Source organism: Psammomys obesus, unplaced genomic scaffold (assembly GCF_907164565.1).
Source record: "Psammomys obesus unplaced genomic scaffold, mPsaObe1.curated_primary_1811, whole genome shotgun sequence".
Lineage (NCBI taxonomy): Eukaryota > Metazoa > Chordata > Mammalia > Rodentia > Muridae > Psammomys > Psammomys obesus.
The window spans coordinates 14,533,964-14,549,637 of NW_026591598.1; the positions used below are offsets into that span (position 1 = coordinate 14,533,964).

The 15,674-nt window shown below is 52.1% G+C and overlaps 1 protein-coding gene across 1 annotated transcript; it reads left to right on the top strand.

The window, feature by feature from the left end:
* Positions 1-1,467: 1,467 nt before the first annotated feature.
* On the top strand, positions 1,468-11,569 carry Lactbl1 (lactamase beta like 1; the record flags this gene model as incomplete). The annotated part of the gene is made up of 6 exons (XM_055611003.1): positions 1,468-1,612; positions 3,785-3,894; positions 4,849-5,006; positions 6,428-6,666; positions 9,632-9,737; positions 10,585-11,569. Coding segments are annotated over 6 exons (1,743 nt in total), but the record flags the coding sequence as incomplete, so codon positions are not given.
* Positions 11,570-15,674: the final 4,105 nt, after the last annotated feature.

Sequence of the window (15,674 nt, forward strand, 5' to 3'; positions counted from 1 at the left end):
GAGATGCACGCGTACATGCAGAGAGCAATTTAAGAATGAAGGACGGCTCCTGTACGGACTCCAAGTTCTAGAGGTGAAAAATAATCCTGAAGCCCAGTGGGATTCCCAGATGCAGAGAATTCCATCCTCTCCTTCACACTGAGGAGCGTCCCCCCAACCCCTGCCCTGTGTGAGGGGCTGCCTAGGTTGTAAATGGACCACGAGGCAGGGCTAAATCTAGACCTGTCTTTCAAATCGCAGGCCAGGGTTAAAGGCTTTAACTCCAAAGCAGTTCCTGAGAGGCGGGAAAATGGCAGTAGTTGCTAGTGCTGAGAAGCGAGGCTAACTTACATGGATGCCTGTAAAACCCTTAGAACATGGTCTGCTTATGTAAACACGGGCTGTTCCCACTGCCTAGGAATGACAGAGTCAGCAAGCTAAGTGTCCTAGATGCCCCATACCCACAGGAGTCTCAGGCAGCAGGCACTATCTGGGTACCAGCTCTGGGGGGGTAGAGATCCCTGAAGCTGGATACTGCCACATCCCAGCAACCTGGCACAGTGCCTGGTGCCCAGTGGCTGCTCAGGAAAAAGGTGGGGGACAAGGAAGGGACCTTGTCAGATGCAAGGGTTGAGAACTGGGCACGTGAAATTTCCTGGGGATGATGTGAACACACGTCTATTCACCCGGAAGAAAGCATCGACGACAGACCAAAGAAACGATGCCACCAAGTGTTGATTAGTGAACTGGTGAATGTGTGGGGTCACACAGAGGGCTGGGGGGGGGTGTCCTGGCTTCATTTCTGTCCATTACAGAGTCTTTTCTACCTGTCTTGGGAGGGTGGCATGGTGACAGTGCCGTGGCCATAGGAACAGTCTCTCAGAGACACCCACCGCCATGAGCAGAGCACTGGGTGCCCTGCCCTAGGTTTAAGCTGAGGAACCCGGAGGAGCAAGAGAGACAGGAGCCCTGGAAGTGTGGCGAGGTCCGCTGTGCACACCTCAGACCCGTGCTGAGTCACCAGCGCACCAAACGCTACAGAAGGGGGGGAAGTGGACAGGTGTCCCTGGCCTGGAGGGCTCCCTGTAAGGAAGGCCAGCCGACAGTGGGAGGGGCACGGGGGCATGGCATTGGTCTACACTGAGGGACTTCCATTTGTTCTCCCTTAGGGTTGGGAAACAGGTGTGGAGAGTTGGGGAAGGCTTCCTGGAGGAGGTAGCATCTCAATGGTGTATCTTGATAAGCATATAGGTGAGGTGAGGTGAGGTGAGGCGAGGCGAGGCGAGGCAAGGTGAGGCGAGGTGAGGTGTGAGTTGAGTTGAGGTGAGGTGAGATGAGGTTAGGTGAGGTGAGGGCATCAGGGCCAGAACCAGGTGTGTAGAGCTGATGAGGCCCTCACCGTGGTGAGGCCCTCGGCTCCACAGATAGCTTGCAGTGAGGGGACCTTCCTCTCCCTGCCAACCCTGGAGGACATAACCTGTGCTTTTGCTTCTCCAGGCCTGCCAGCAGTCCAGTCTCCTAAAAGGGAAAAGGAAATGGTTTTTGCGGGCCCTCAGTGGCTTCCTCTTCCTGTTCTCGGTGGCCATGACTGGCTGCTTCCTGTGGCAGTACCATCTCCCCAAGCTGCAGAGTGGTGAGTGAAGAAGCCACTCCTCCCTCCCTCCCACCCTGACGGTCCCCCAGGGTCTAGAGCAGCCAAAGACCTGAGGGTGTTGGAGGACAGTTGAGCTTTAGACTCAGCTGCACAGGAGGCCTCCGTTCTCACTCCAAGTCACACTGTTGGTCCCTGGCCAGCTCATGAGACCTCTCTGGGCTTGGTCCAGCTCTTATAAACAGAGTAAGAACCCTGTTGCCATCAGGGTTTCACAAGTCATCAGTCTGGGGGTCAACTCAGGGCTCCTCAGAAGCGCAAGCAGAAACCACTCAGCCGGGAAAGGTTCTTCCCAGGTAAGCTTGACGACTTGAGTTTGATCCCAGGACCTACCTGAAGGTTGAAGAAACAACTAACTCCACAGACTTGTTCGCTGACCTCCACATGTACACCATGACATGTATGTATGTACACACACACACACACACACACACACACACACACACACACTCACACATTTAAATTTTTTAGTTGAAAAAATTAGGTCGGGGAAGGCGGTGGTGTCGAGTGCTTTTAATCCCAGCACACAGGAGACAGAGGCAGGATTGCGTTCCAGGGCTATACAGAAGAACCCTGTCTCAAACAACAACAAAAAACCCCAGCTCTCCCCCCAAAACCCAAAACCCAATAAAGAATTAAAGTAAGTATGTCAGTAAGTTTAAACGGTTTCCCTTGCTCTGTGGGCTGGCCTGACCCTCGCCCCTTTCAAAGACCCCCTCATTCTCTCTAGCACTATAGAGGGGCAGGTCACCACTGCCCCGGGAGCAGCCCCTCCCAGGCCTATCATTCATATTGCCAGTGCCTGAGCTCAGCAAGGTGCCCAGGGTGCCAGGTTCTGAGAGCCTTCTGCAAACAGCTCCTCCCAGTGGCTCCCCAGAAAGTCATCTCCCACCCCAGTCCTTTCTGGGGTAAATTCCTTTTGAAGGGACTTCTCTAGTGCTCAAGCAAACAGAACTCCAGCTGGGCAGGCTGTTCAGGGCCACGCTGCTCAAGCTGCCAAGCCATGATGGACAGGTGGTACTGTAAGTACCGCAAAAGGAATTCTTAGCGGGGAAACTTGGAGAGAGATTTGAAATGCAAGCGGAGCCGTGTGAGCCGACCCAGTGGGTACAAGCCAGTGTCAAACCACTGTAAACCTCCCAGAGTGTGGGCAGGCTAGACAGCTCAGCGGGTAACGATGCTTTTGCCACCAAGCCTGATTCTGGCCTCCACACTCACGCTGTGGCAAATCTCCCGTACCCATGCCCCCAGCATGGGCACTTTCAGGGCCTTCCCAGACTTGCCGACTCCAAAACGAAGTCTGAGACTCCCCAGGTGCCTCTGGTTGTCTGGCTACAGAGGCTAGACCCACCCAGGCCCAGAGCTGACAAAGATAAGGCTCTGCACAAGACTTCTATTCCAATTACCGATGTCCAGGTCTGAGGAGTAAGCCACCGCAGGGGCTAGGGAGGTAGCTTAGTGGCAGAGCACTTGCCTACGGTATGCAAGGCCCCGGGTTCTATCCCCAGCACCACAGAGGAAAAAAACAGACACAACAAACTCACTGTCCGATTATTCCTCTTCATTCTTGGGGCTGACTGACAGTTCTGTTGCTGGTCTAACCTAGTCTCTTCAAGGAAGTATGCAGGTGGCTTGGGATTGGAGCCTCTCTAGGGCCTTGTGCTTTCGGAGCTAATTTCCTAGACTTATCTGTGTGATGACAGCCATTCCCTGGACAATGAAAGAACAGACTCACTTCATTCTGGGGACAGAATGAGCTGTCCCTGCTGCTTCAGGCCTGAGGCCCCACTGGGGTTTCAAGTTCACATTATCTGAACATACAAAACTAGCTTGAGGTATAGACAGATGGATGGATGGATGGACGGATGGACGGATGGATGGATAAATGGATGGATGAGGCTGAGCCTGACAGGAGGAAGGGAGGGTGGAGACCGTTAGCTGACCTGAAGGGACTCAATCCTAAAGGTGATACTGCCTTGGCCCTTGGTGCATTCCTTGGCTGGCCCATGACTGAACATCTGGGAAGGCTCCAGCTGGTGGGAGGCCGTTCCCAAGACATGGCTCTGGCCTTTGCTGCAGACTTCCTGTCCTCTAAGGTGTCCCTTTGCCCTTGATCTGACCTCTTCTGTCCTCACCTCCTGATGCACCCTCTAGGTTCCTTGAAGCCAGAGGTGACCCCAGCCCCCATGAGGATGTGTCCCCGGCACCCCGAACTTGTGCCTCTGGCTCACCCCCTGCCTGTGCTGAAGGAGGCCTTGGAAAAGGTTAGAGATGGTACACAAGGTCACAGGGAGTGTGGTAAAGCTTGGTAGAGGAGGGATTGCTCTCTGTGATGTGGCATTCATTCATTCATTCATTCATTCATTCACTCAACATGTGTTTTTGTTGTTGTATAACAGCCCTGAATGTCCTAGAACTGGGACAGCCTAGTCCTAGGCTGGCCTAACAGAGATCCACCTGCCTCTGCCTCCTGAGCACTGGGATTAAAGGTGTGCACCACCATGCCCAGTTTTTAATGTTCATTTCTTGAGTTCCTGCTCTGTGCCTAGAGTCCTAGTGCTTGAGAAACAGAGGCAAGAGGTCTTGGAAGTTTGAGGCCAGCCTGGTCTACATAGTGAGTTCTAAGCCACAGAGGGCAGGGAGAGACTGACTCTTAGTCAGTCTGTAGGCGAAGGAAGCAGCTAAGGTAACACATATTTCACCTGGCAGTGGTGGCGCATGCCTTCAATCCCAGTGCTCAGATGGCAGAGGCGGTCAGATCTGAGTTCAAGGCCAGCCTGGTCTACAGAGTGAGTTCCAGGACAGCCAGGGCTACACAGAGAAACCGTGTCTTGAACCTCCCCATCAAGAAAAAGATAACACATATTTCTGACTCAGGAGCAAAAGTGAAGGTTAAGAGCTGGAAGGTGGTGGTGCTTACACACCGACATCCACACTCACACCCACACACAAATCTCACACACACAAATCATGCACTCACATACATACACCCAAATCGCACGCGCATCCACACCCACACCCAATCCTTTAGGGAACCCTATGTCTGAAAGAGATGGAAGGGAAGTTGCTGAGAGTCAGGCCTTCACAGGGCGTGGTGCTGGGACCTCAGGGTCTGGGGGCTCCTGTGGTACTGTGGAGGGTACGGCTATAGGGTCAGGTGGGTGTGCTGAGGCAGGGGTTGCCACTGCACCCAAGCTGAGCCCCTCTTCTCCCTCAAGGTGGATGGGATTCTTCGTGAGGCAATGCTGGCCCCAGGCCTGGCTGCCATGTCTGCCCTTGTCATCCACAATGATACTGTGCTCTGGACCGGAAACTTCGGGAGGAAGAATGGCTCAGATCCAAATTCTGGAACCCCTAATGAGTACACCATGTACCGGTTAGTGGGTGACCTCCAGGGTCTCAGAGGGGAGGAAGAGAATGGCAAGTCAAACAGATAGAGGAGGCAGGGACATTCAAGAGAATTGTGGCTAGGGTCTTAGCTGACAGGGCCTATGGCTCAGCTTTGATAATTCTATAGAAGAGGAGACAGAGGTCCAGAGACCAGGATGAGTGCCCACAGGGACCACAGGCCAAATGAGAAAAAAAGAGCCACCTCCTCACCTTTTCCTGTGCCACATAGGAGCAATAACCAGCTCCTAGCCCTGTTCTACACTGGTCCAGTTGGAAGCAGCTGGGGACGCTTGGCTGTGTGCCCAGAGCCTCTCCTCTTGGGTGCTGTCTGCAGAGTCCTTAAAGCTGCAACAATGGACACACTTGATCCCAGGATGCAGTGGGGGCTTTCAGAGTCAGGTGGGACTTAGCCCTCACACTGTACCTTTGTGGCACCAGGCACAGGGCCCAGAGTTCTATTTGTCTTTCTTACTGTGTGCTCACACCTGCCTGGCATGCTGAGTGCTCTGCACTCTCTCTCTCTCTCTCACACACACACCTATCCCTATTATACCCCATGAAACCAACAGTCAAACGCTCAGAAAGGTCTAATAACTAGCTGAAGGCCACACAGCCAGTGAGTGAAAGGACTGACCAATCCCAGGGACTGGCCTGGTAAAAGGCCCAGCGTGGGGCAGGTGCTGAACTGTCTGTACATTCTAAGTATCTGCAGGCAGCAATGCAGAACCTGGGGACTCGGCCTGAGACACAGACTTAGAGGAAAAGTATCGGCCCAGGACCACCAAGACCAAGTTCTCAGCTTGTGCGCGCGCACGCACACACACACACACACACACACACACACACACACACACACACACGAGACTTATTTGCCCCAGGGGGACAGAGGGCAGGAATAAGGGACAAAGACAGAACATAGCGGAAGAGGGAGAAGGGGGAAGGGAAGCAGTAATTTTCCCTGGGGACAAAGGACTGCCTCTGGAGAGAAAGGAGACAGACAAGGCACTTAGGAAAATGGTGGTTTATAAAGGTACAAGGGGAAACCCTGTGTTAGGATGAGGTGTTTAATCTTAATTGGGTGTGTTAATTAGGTGAGCCAAAGGGGGCTTTTGATTGCTGGGCTTCTATACTTTGACAGCTGGACCTTGATAGTCAGACTGAGGAGGAGGAAGTGGCCATATACCGGAATAGACCTTGGTGGCTAGCTTTTAACGGCTTTTAGCAAAGCAGAGGGGATGGGGAGAGGGGCAAAGCCCGCCAGAGCCATCCTCGCCACTGTTGAGCTGGCCAGAGTCCCTTCACAGACGGGGGTGGAATCTAGTGTGTGAGGAGCTAGAACTGGGCACAGGGTAGTGCCCGGCTGTGAGGCTGACAGGTTGCCCTCTGCACTTCCATACCCCAACCCAGGATCGCCAGCATCTCCAAGATCTTCCCTGTGCTCATGCTCTATCGCCTGTGGGAGGAGGGCGTTGTGGCCTCCCTGGATGACCCTCTGGAACGCTATGCCAGCACCTTCTCCATCAACAACCCACTGGGCACGGCCCAAGGCCCTGAGCCACAGGGTCCGGTGGGGGAATTTGAAGAGATGGGCTCCCTCCCAAGGCCTTCTCCTGTCACTCTCCGGAGGATGGCCAGCCAGCTGTCAGGTGAGCCTCGGGATTGCCCAGCTGAGGGGCGTGGGGGCAGGCACGGGATACAGATTCCCATCCATTAGGGCCCCGCTCTGGTTCCTGAATGACCATACTTCCAACCCACAGGCCATGGGGTGGTGGCCAGGGTTGAAAAAGCTGAGGTAAGCCTGGGATTTTTAACTTATTTTAAAAATGAATGTGTGTGTGCGAGTATATGCCACATGCATGAGGGTGTCCACAGAGGTCTGCATCGGGCTGGAGGAAGATCAGCACATGTGAATGCTGGGAAACGGACTTGGGTCTTTTGGAAGAGCAGCTTTAGCTGTTACTTCTCCAGTGCTGGAACTTATTTCTTGAGAACAGGGTCTCTTGTAGCCCAGGCTGGCTTCAGACTCACTCTGTAGCTCTGGATGACCCTCAACTTTTGCTCCTTCTTCCTCTACCTCCTGAGTGCTAAGATTACAGGTATGTGTTACTATATCCAGTGTGTTTGTCATTGGGGAAGGAACTCAGGGCTTCACGCAAGCTAAGCAAGCGTTGTACTAGCTGAGCGCTGTCCCTGGCCCGAATCTGGGAGTACAGATTAGGCAAAGAAACAAGTTCACAGGCAATGAGTCAGGATCTGTGTAAGAATGCCAGTGGAGAGGCAACAAGTTGAAACCGGTAGGGAGCTCTATAGTGAACACTCAGACTTCCTGAACACATGTATAACGATTGTGTGGAAGGCCACAGCCCACAGGGACAGAGGTGAAAGACAGGAATGGAACTGACATGGCACAGAAAAGGCTCTGGAGAAATAATGAATGCCAACTCCACAATATATGTGCACATTGAGACTATACCAAGACATACTTTCCCTATCAGACTAACAAAGATCAAAACAGTAGGGTGCACTGATTGGCCATTAGCACGGAGACAACGTCCTCATCCACACCAGTGGAGGGAATTTAAATTGATGACTCTCTGGGCTGGTTAGTTTTATGCCAACTTGACACAGCTGAAGTCATCTGAGAGGAGGGAATCTCAACTAAGAAAATGTCTCCAGAGGTTGGAGAGATGACTCAGAGGTTAAGAGCGCTGGTTGCCCTTCCAGAGGTCCTGAGTTCAATTCCTAGCAACCACATGGTGGCTTATAACCATCTATAGTGAGATCTGGTGCCCTCTTCTGTTTTGCAGGCATATATGCAGTCAGAATACTGTATACATAATAAATAAATAAAGCGAAAGAAAGAAAGAAAGGAAGAAAGAAAGAAAGGAAGAAAGACAGAAAGAAAGACTCCATAAGATCGGGTTGTAGACAGGACTGTAAGGCATTTTCTTAATTAGTGACTGACGTGGATGTGGGAAGGTCCATCCCTTGATGGGTGGTGTCATCCTGGGCTGGTGGTTCTGGGTTATTTAAGAAAGCAGGTTGAGCAAGCCATGAGGAGCAAGCCAGAAAGCAGCACCTCTCCATGGCCTCTGCATCAGCTCCTACCTCTGGATTCCTGCCCTGTTTTAGTTCCTGCCTTGGCTTCCTTCTATGAACTGTGATGTAAAAGGCAAACAAACCCCTTTCTTGCCAGGCAGTTTAAAGGTGCATGCTTTTAAACTCAGCATTTGGAAGGTAGAGGCAGGTGGATCTTTGTGAGTTTGAGGCTAGCCTGGTCTACAAAGCGAGTCTAGGACAGCCAGGGCTACACAGAGAAACCCTGTCTTGAAAAAGAAAACAAACAAACAAAACAAAACAAAAAAAAAACCCTTTTCTCTAAGGTCATGGTGTTTCATCATAGCAATAAAAACCCTAATAAATAAACAACTAAACAAATGGATAAAACCCGTATAAAGGCAAATTCAAATATTTATCCCAATTGTTTTCTTGTCTTGTCTTTTTTGGGATAGGGTCTCACGTCTTTTTTGGGATAGGGTCTCACGTAGCCCAGGCTTTCCTCACATTCTCTATGTAGCTGGAGATGACCTTGATCTTCTGATCCTCCTGCTTCCACCTCCTGAGTCCTGAGTGCCACCACACCAGGCTGCTTGTCACCATGGCTGGAGATCAGCCCGACAGCATGCACTTGGCATGTGAGAAGCTGTGAGATGAGCTCCAGAAGTATATATTCCCCTTGAGAAACTTCACTTCTAGAAAATCCTACTGAAGATGATCTCACCCCGAGCAGCATAATGCATGCTCATAATTATTCACTGCATAGTGTTTACAGTAAAAAGAGAGGAGCCAGTGTGAAGGCACACATCTATGGCCCAGCATTCCCAAGATGGAGGCAAGAGGATAAGAAGTTCAAGGTCATCCTGGGCTACACAGTGAGTTCAAAGCCAGCCTGGGCTTCCGTGAGACCCTATCAAAATCCCAAAGCCCAAACAAGAAGAAATAACCTACATGTTCCTCACTGGGGGAATGGCTATGCCATTAAAGCCTGTTTAGCTCTAAAATGATAGTGTTCTTTGTTTACTGACATGAAATAAAGTACATGCATTATACGCTGCTACAGAAATAAACATAAACATATTAAAACTATGTAAACACAATTATAAAAACATGTTTATGTATGAGGCAGGTGTGAGGCGCAGGATTATATAACATACTATTTTTATATAAATATTAATTTTTTTACATTTTAAAGTTCATTTGTGTGTAGGGGGCACATGCATGCACTTGTACGGAGGTCAGAGGATGACTTGTGGGATTTGTTCTCTCTTTCCGACACAGGGGTTCTGAGGATTGAACTCAAGGGTTGTTGGCAGGCACCTCTGCCAGCCCTGAATATTAAATACTTCAGGATGTAGTAAACGCCCTTGGAAGGACAGAGCTGGGGGCACCTGGGAGAGCGGAGAGAAGAGAGAGATGAGAACAGGGGAAATGGTTGCCAGCTGGGGCTGGCGGGAGGGGAGGTGTGTAAGAAAAGGTGATTCGGCATTGTTCTACGGAAGGGCCTTCCCCAGCAATGCTGGTCCTGTAGTTCTGACCACTGCTCTTCCCCAGGACTCCCCCGAAGGCTGCGGGGCACCTCACTGCTGTGGAGAGGCAGCACTCAGGATGCTCTGAGCCTGCTCAAGGATGACGTCCTGGTGGCTGACCCCGGAACCAGGTGAGGAGTGTCCTGAAGTCCACATGCCACCAGATGGTCAGAGTCAGACGGGTTCTGGGGATTCCTGAGTAGAGTCCATCACACAGCCAGAAAGACTGAAGCCCAGAGGGGCAGGGAGAGCAAGGTCCAGGAGAGCAGGGCTCAGAAGCAGGTCTGTTCCAGTCTTCTGCTCCCTCATCAACCGGGTTGTTTATTAAGCCTCTACTCTAGGGATGGTGTGGTTGTGCACATCTGTAATCCAAACACTTAGGAGGCTGAGGCAGGATCTCTCTAGATGAAGGCAAGCTTGGGCTATACAATAAAATTGTCTAAAAACAAAACAAAACAAAACAAAAACAAAAAAACCAAAAAACCCCAACCCAAACAAGACACAAGAAGCAAACCAAAAAGCAACCAAGGCACTTACTCCACTCAGAATCTGCTAATCTGGGTGAACCAGCAAACAAATCTGACCCAGGCCCCTTTCTACAGCGTGCGCCGGTGAGGGAGACACAGTGAAGAAATAAACAACACAAATAGAGACTTTGCCATGATGGATATGAATGGTGCACAGATAAAGGTCTGGCCACTGAAAGAGAAGCCTAGCTCTGAGAGCTTGGTGTGGGGGCTGGGGGATATGATACACGGACAGAGGCAGCTGGCACTCCTCTGGCACCCCGGGCCAGATTTCCCTCTGCTTCTCCAAATACTAGACTGTAGGGCGCGCTTCCTTTCCCTCACTTCTGGTACCACCACACTGTCCTGAGGTTCATATCCAGGATCCCATCCCGATGCCCCCTTCTCTCTCCATCCGGCTCTCTTGAGGATCACTTAGAACGTCCCATTTTCACCCCTTCTCTCCCTCTAGATGCCACTACAGCACGCTGGCCTTCTCTCTCCTGGCCCATGTGCTGGCTGCGCACAGGGCGCAGGGCGACTACGAGCGCTGGGTGTCTGAGCAGGTGCTGGAACCGCTGGGGATGAGTGACACCGGCTTTGCCCTGACGGGAGCAGTGCGCGCCCGCCTGGCCGCGGGTTTCTACGGCAGCGGCAGGTCCGCGCCGCTCTACGACCTGGGCTGGTACCGGCCGTCGGGCCAGATGTACTCGACGGCCGCAGACCTGGCCAGGCTGGCCGCTGCGCTGCTGGGCGCAGGACCCCGACGGCTGTTGCGGCCCGACAGCCTGGCCACGCTGCTAGCACCGCTACGCACCTGCGCCCACGGCTACTTCGCTCGGGAAACCGGCACACCCTGGGAGTTCCACGAGAAGCTCGGGTACCGCGTGGTGCGCAAGGACGGCGACCTGGATGGCTATGCCGCCAGCCTGGCGCTCGTGCCACCGCTGCGCCTGGGGTTTGTGCTGCTGCTGGCGGGGCCGCGGCCGCCCACCAGCGACCCCGTGGCTGACGCCCTGGACGCGCTGCTGCCGGCCCTGGAGAGCGCGCTGCGCGGCGCTGAGCTCGCCCCCGCGCCCCCGCCCCGCGCGCGCCCGTTCGCCGGCTTCTTCACCTTCGCCAACCGCACTTACTACGAGGTGCGCGCCGCCGGGCCTCACGGAGAGCTGCGCCTGCGCCAGTTCGGGCCGCGCGTGGACGCGCTCGTGCCCGCCGCCTTCCGCTCGCTCGCTCTGCGCCACGTGCGCGGCCGCGTCTTCCAGCTGCACGTGGCGCGCGAGTTCCCGTGCGCGCTGCCGCTCGCGGACGCCTGGCTGTCTCTGGAGGCCCAGCACGGGCAGCTGGTGCGTTTCTACCCTCTGGACCGCCACGGGCTGGCGCCGGGCTTCGACGTGCCCGGCCTCAACACCTACGGAGTGATGCGCCTGCCGCGCAGGCCGGTGTTCGGCTCCCAGTGAGCTGGGCATCCCCACGCGCGCGCGCGCCCGTTCAGGCTTTTGCGCTGCCCGCGCGCGCGCGCCCCCGTCCAGGCCTTTGCGCTGCCTGCGCGTGCCGCCCTCCTCAAGCCTCCGGCCTGCCCACGCCTGCCTGCGGCTTTGCTCTTCTCTGCAGTTTCCTCCTGCAATCTCCCCTGTGGCCTCTTCATGCTTACCTCCTCTCCCCCTCACCAGTGGCCTCCCCTGCGTGGTGTCTGTCCCCGCGCCAGCCTTCCCCTTCCTCTGACGTCCTACCCATGATCCGCAGGGAGGCCATCCAGAGAGCACAGTAGTTGGCAAAGTGGGTTTTTCTTGGACCACAGCCGGTTTCAAACTGCCCTTATCCATCTGGGAGGAAGAGTTATACAGGAATTTACAGTAAGCGTTTAAACACACAGGCATTGTCCATCCGCAGTGATACGGGCCAGCCCTTGGGAGAATCAGTAGTTCCAGGCCAGCCTGGACAGCAGGAGACCCTGTTTCAAACAATCAAAGACTGAAACATTTATGTATGTATGTGTGTGTGTTGAAACAAAGACAAAACACGAGGATCTGTGTGATCTTTTAAAAACAACTTTTCCAGGGCTGGAGAGATGGCTCAGAGGTTAAGAGCACTGATTGTTCTTCCAGAGGTCCTGAGGTCAATTCCCAGCAACCACATGGTAGCTAACGACCATCTATAATGAGATCTGGTGCCCTCTTCTGGTGTTCAGGTGTACATGCAGACTGAACATTGTATACATAATAAGATAAATAAATCTTAAAAAAAAAAAAAAGAACTTAAAAAAAAAAAAAAACCACACACTTTTCCAGGGCTGGGGGTGTAGCTCAGAAAGTAGAAAGTTTTTCTAGAACAGGGTAAACTGTGGTGTGGTGTGCACACCTCCCCAGTACACTATTGAGGAGGAGGAGGGAGGATCAGAAGGTTCAGGCCAGCCTGGACTACACGAGACACTGTTTAAAAGAACAATAGTTTTGCTGGGCGGTGGTGGCACAGGTCTTTAATCCCAGCACTGGGGAGGCAGAGGCAGGTGGATCTCTGAGTTCCAGGCCAGCCTTGTCTAGAGTTCCAGGACTGCCAGAGCTACACAGAGAAACCCTGTTTGCAAAAACCAAAACCAAACCAAACCAACCCAAAACAACAACAACAAAAGCAAAACAAAACCCAACAAATCAACAGCCTCGCCACAGCAGTTTTTGTTTTGTTTTTAATTGAGTTACAATTTGCCTAAAAGTAAAGGTACCATGAGGTGCAGTCTGTTTTTGTATTTATTTGGTGGGGCTGCAAATAGAACCCAGGGCATCAAGCGCCAGCTAAGTGCTCTACCAGCTGAGCAACATCCCCAGCCTGAGCTGGGCCATTTAGAGAAGGATTTGTACTCATCCTCACAATCGAGATACAGAGGGTTTCTGTCACTCCTGATCCCCCCACCCCCACCCCATTCCCTTTCTGTCAGTTTCCTCCCTCTGTTCCTCCCTTAGCCCCAGGCAACCACTGATCTGCCTCCTGTCAGTTTAGATTAGTTTCGCCTGCTCCTGAGTTGGGTGTGAATGGGATCTCGCTGTGGAGGTTTTGTGTGCTTCTCCGTGGGCTCAGTGGGCCGGTTTTGAGGTCCGAGTCTTTGTGTGCCTCCATAGTTCATTGCTTTTTATTCCGGGGTATGGCTGTGCTATTTTGTTTATCCTTCACCCACTGATGGACATTTGGGTTGTTTCCAGATGGGGCTGTTAGAAAAAAAAAAAAAAAAGTTTGTGTGCAAGTTCTCCTGTGGGCACAGGCTTTCATTGGTTTTGGGCAAGTTTCTAGATGTGACTGCCAGGCAAGTTTCCAAAAGCCTTAGTGCCATGTTCCATCCCCACAAAGAAGTATGTGGTAGTTCTGGTGCCCATGTATGTGGAGATATTTTGGCTCTGTCAGGCTTTTTCCTTTTAGCTGTGCTGGTAGTTCTGAAGTCATACCTCACTGTGGTTTTAACTGTATTCTATTTATTGACTTGTAAAAGCTATACACACACACACACACACACACACACACACATATGTATGTATAGGATATGTGCGCACACTGTCTCTCTGGATACAGTTTCCCCCAGTCTTTGGATTGATTTTTCATTTTCCTTTTTTCTGTAAGTCAGTATTTAGGTATGTATTTTAAGACACAATCTCCTCTAGTCCAGGCTGGCCCGGAACTCAGTATGTAGCCCAGGGTTGACCTTGGACTTCTGATCCTCCTACTTCCTTATTCAGGGTGCCGGGAGGCGACTCGCCACCTTGTGCATGCAGAGCTGGGTCCAAGCCCTCAGGGTTCCACGAATTCTAGACAAACTGTTCCACCCAAGCCAAACCCCAACCCCTGCTCTTCGTAAGATTTAAAACAAATGTTTCTATGTGTGTACAGGTATGTCGTCATGAGCACAGGTGCCCTGAGAGGCCAGAAGGTGTCAGACTGGAGTTAAGGGGGTTTCTGGTACCTGCGGGTGTGGTCGCCAGGAACTGAATCAAGTCCTCTGCAACAGCAGTAGGAACTCTTAACCACAGAGCCACTTCTCCAGCTCCCCGGTCCTGGGTATTAAAATTTTAAAAACAAGGTCTCACTGTGTTGGGCAGACTCCCTTGAAACTTGAAATCTGCCTGCCTTGGACTCCTCAGTTGCTGAGATCACAGTCATGTGCCACCATGACTGGCCCATTTTAATAATGGTGTCTTTTGAAGGGCAGAGTTTAACGTCTCGATGAGATTTATGCCTGTTAAATCTAATATCTAATGCAAAATTGAGGGTTGCATTTTGTACCACACACAGACACACACACACACACACACACACACACTTGAACCTGGGGCCTCATGTGGCTAGGCAGATGCTCTACCAGTAAGCAATACGCTCAGTTCCCATGTGTCTTTTAAAAGTTTTAACTTTTGACTTGGAGATCATCACAAACCCCCACACAAGTGCAGCCTCTACACAGTTTCTTCTCCCAGGGACATCTTGCAGAATGCAGCCAGGACCCAAGGCTTCGCCCTCAGCACCACAGCCCTAGCCTTTCCCGTTCCTAGCCTCCCCCTGTTCCCCGAGCCTTGCCCCTCCCTGAAGCCCTAGCAATCGCAGCCTGCTCTGTATTTCCGGAATGCTCTCATTTTCACACTGTCGCATGTTAGGGGCCTTTGAGATGGCTCCTGAGGTAAAGAAGCTTCCTGCTAAGCCTGACAACCGGAGGCTGACTCGGGGGACCCACATGAGAGAAGTGAGCCAACCCCCCCCCCCACCAGTCGGTCTCTGGCCTTATGTGTGTAGCATGACACCTGTGTATAGACACACACACACACACACACACACACACATACATATGTGTGCATAGCACAGTAAGTAAATGGAATAGTTTTAAAAGGGAGGGGGCTGGAGAGATCGTCCACACTTCAAGGCTCTTGCTGCTCTTTCGGAGGGCTGAGGTGTGGTTCCCAGAACCCACCTCGAGCAACTCACAGTTGTTTATGACTCCAGTTCCAGGGGATCTGACGTGCTCTTTTGGCTTTTCTGGACACATATACACACATGGCGCCCATACACATAAAATATTTTTTTGTTTGTTTGTTTTGTGAGACAGTTTCTCTGTGTAGCCCCGGCTGTCCTGAAACTCCCTCTGTAGACCAGGCTGGCCTAGAACTCAGGGATCTGCCTGTCTCTTCCTCCCAAGTACTGGGATCAAAGGTGTGCGCCACCGCCGCCGCCACCACCACCACCACCACGCAGTCCATAAAAAATGAATTTTTAGGAAAGGGAATCTCAAGTGCTAAATAAAGTTGGAAAGCAGGCAAGCTTTTGGGACCCTCTCTCAGCATTTCATGTGATTTCTCCAGTCACTGCCAGCGGCTGGAATGTGACTAGTTTGTCCATTCTGGTTGCAGAGTGATGATTCCACGGACGGATGAAATGCCATTTGTCTAACCGTTCACTTCTTGACGGGTGTCTTGAGTTGTTTCCAACTCGCAGTTCCTATGAATAAAGTTGCTATGAGCATTTATTTACCCACATTTGTGTGAACTCGGTTTTATTTCTCTGGGATAAATGCCCAGGAGTGCAAAGGATTGG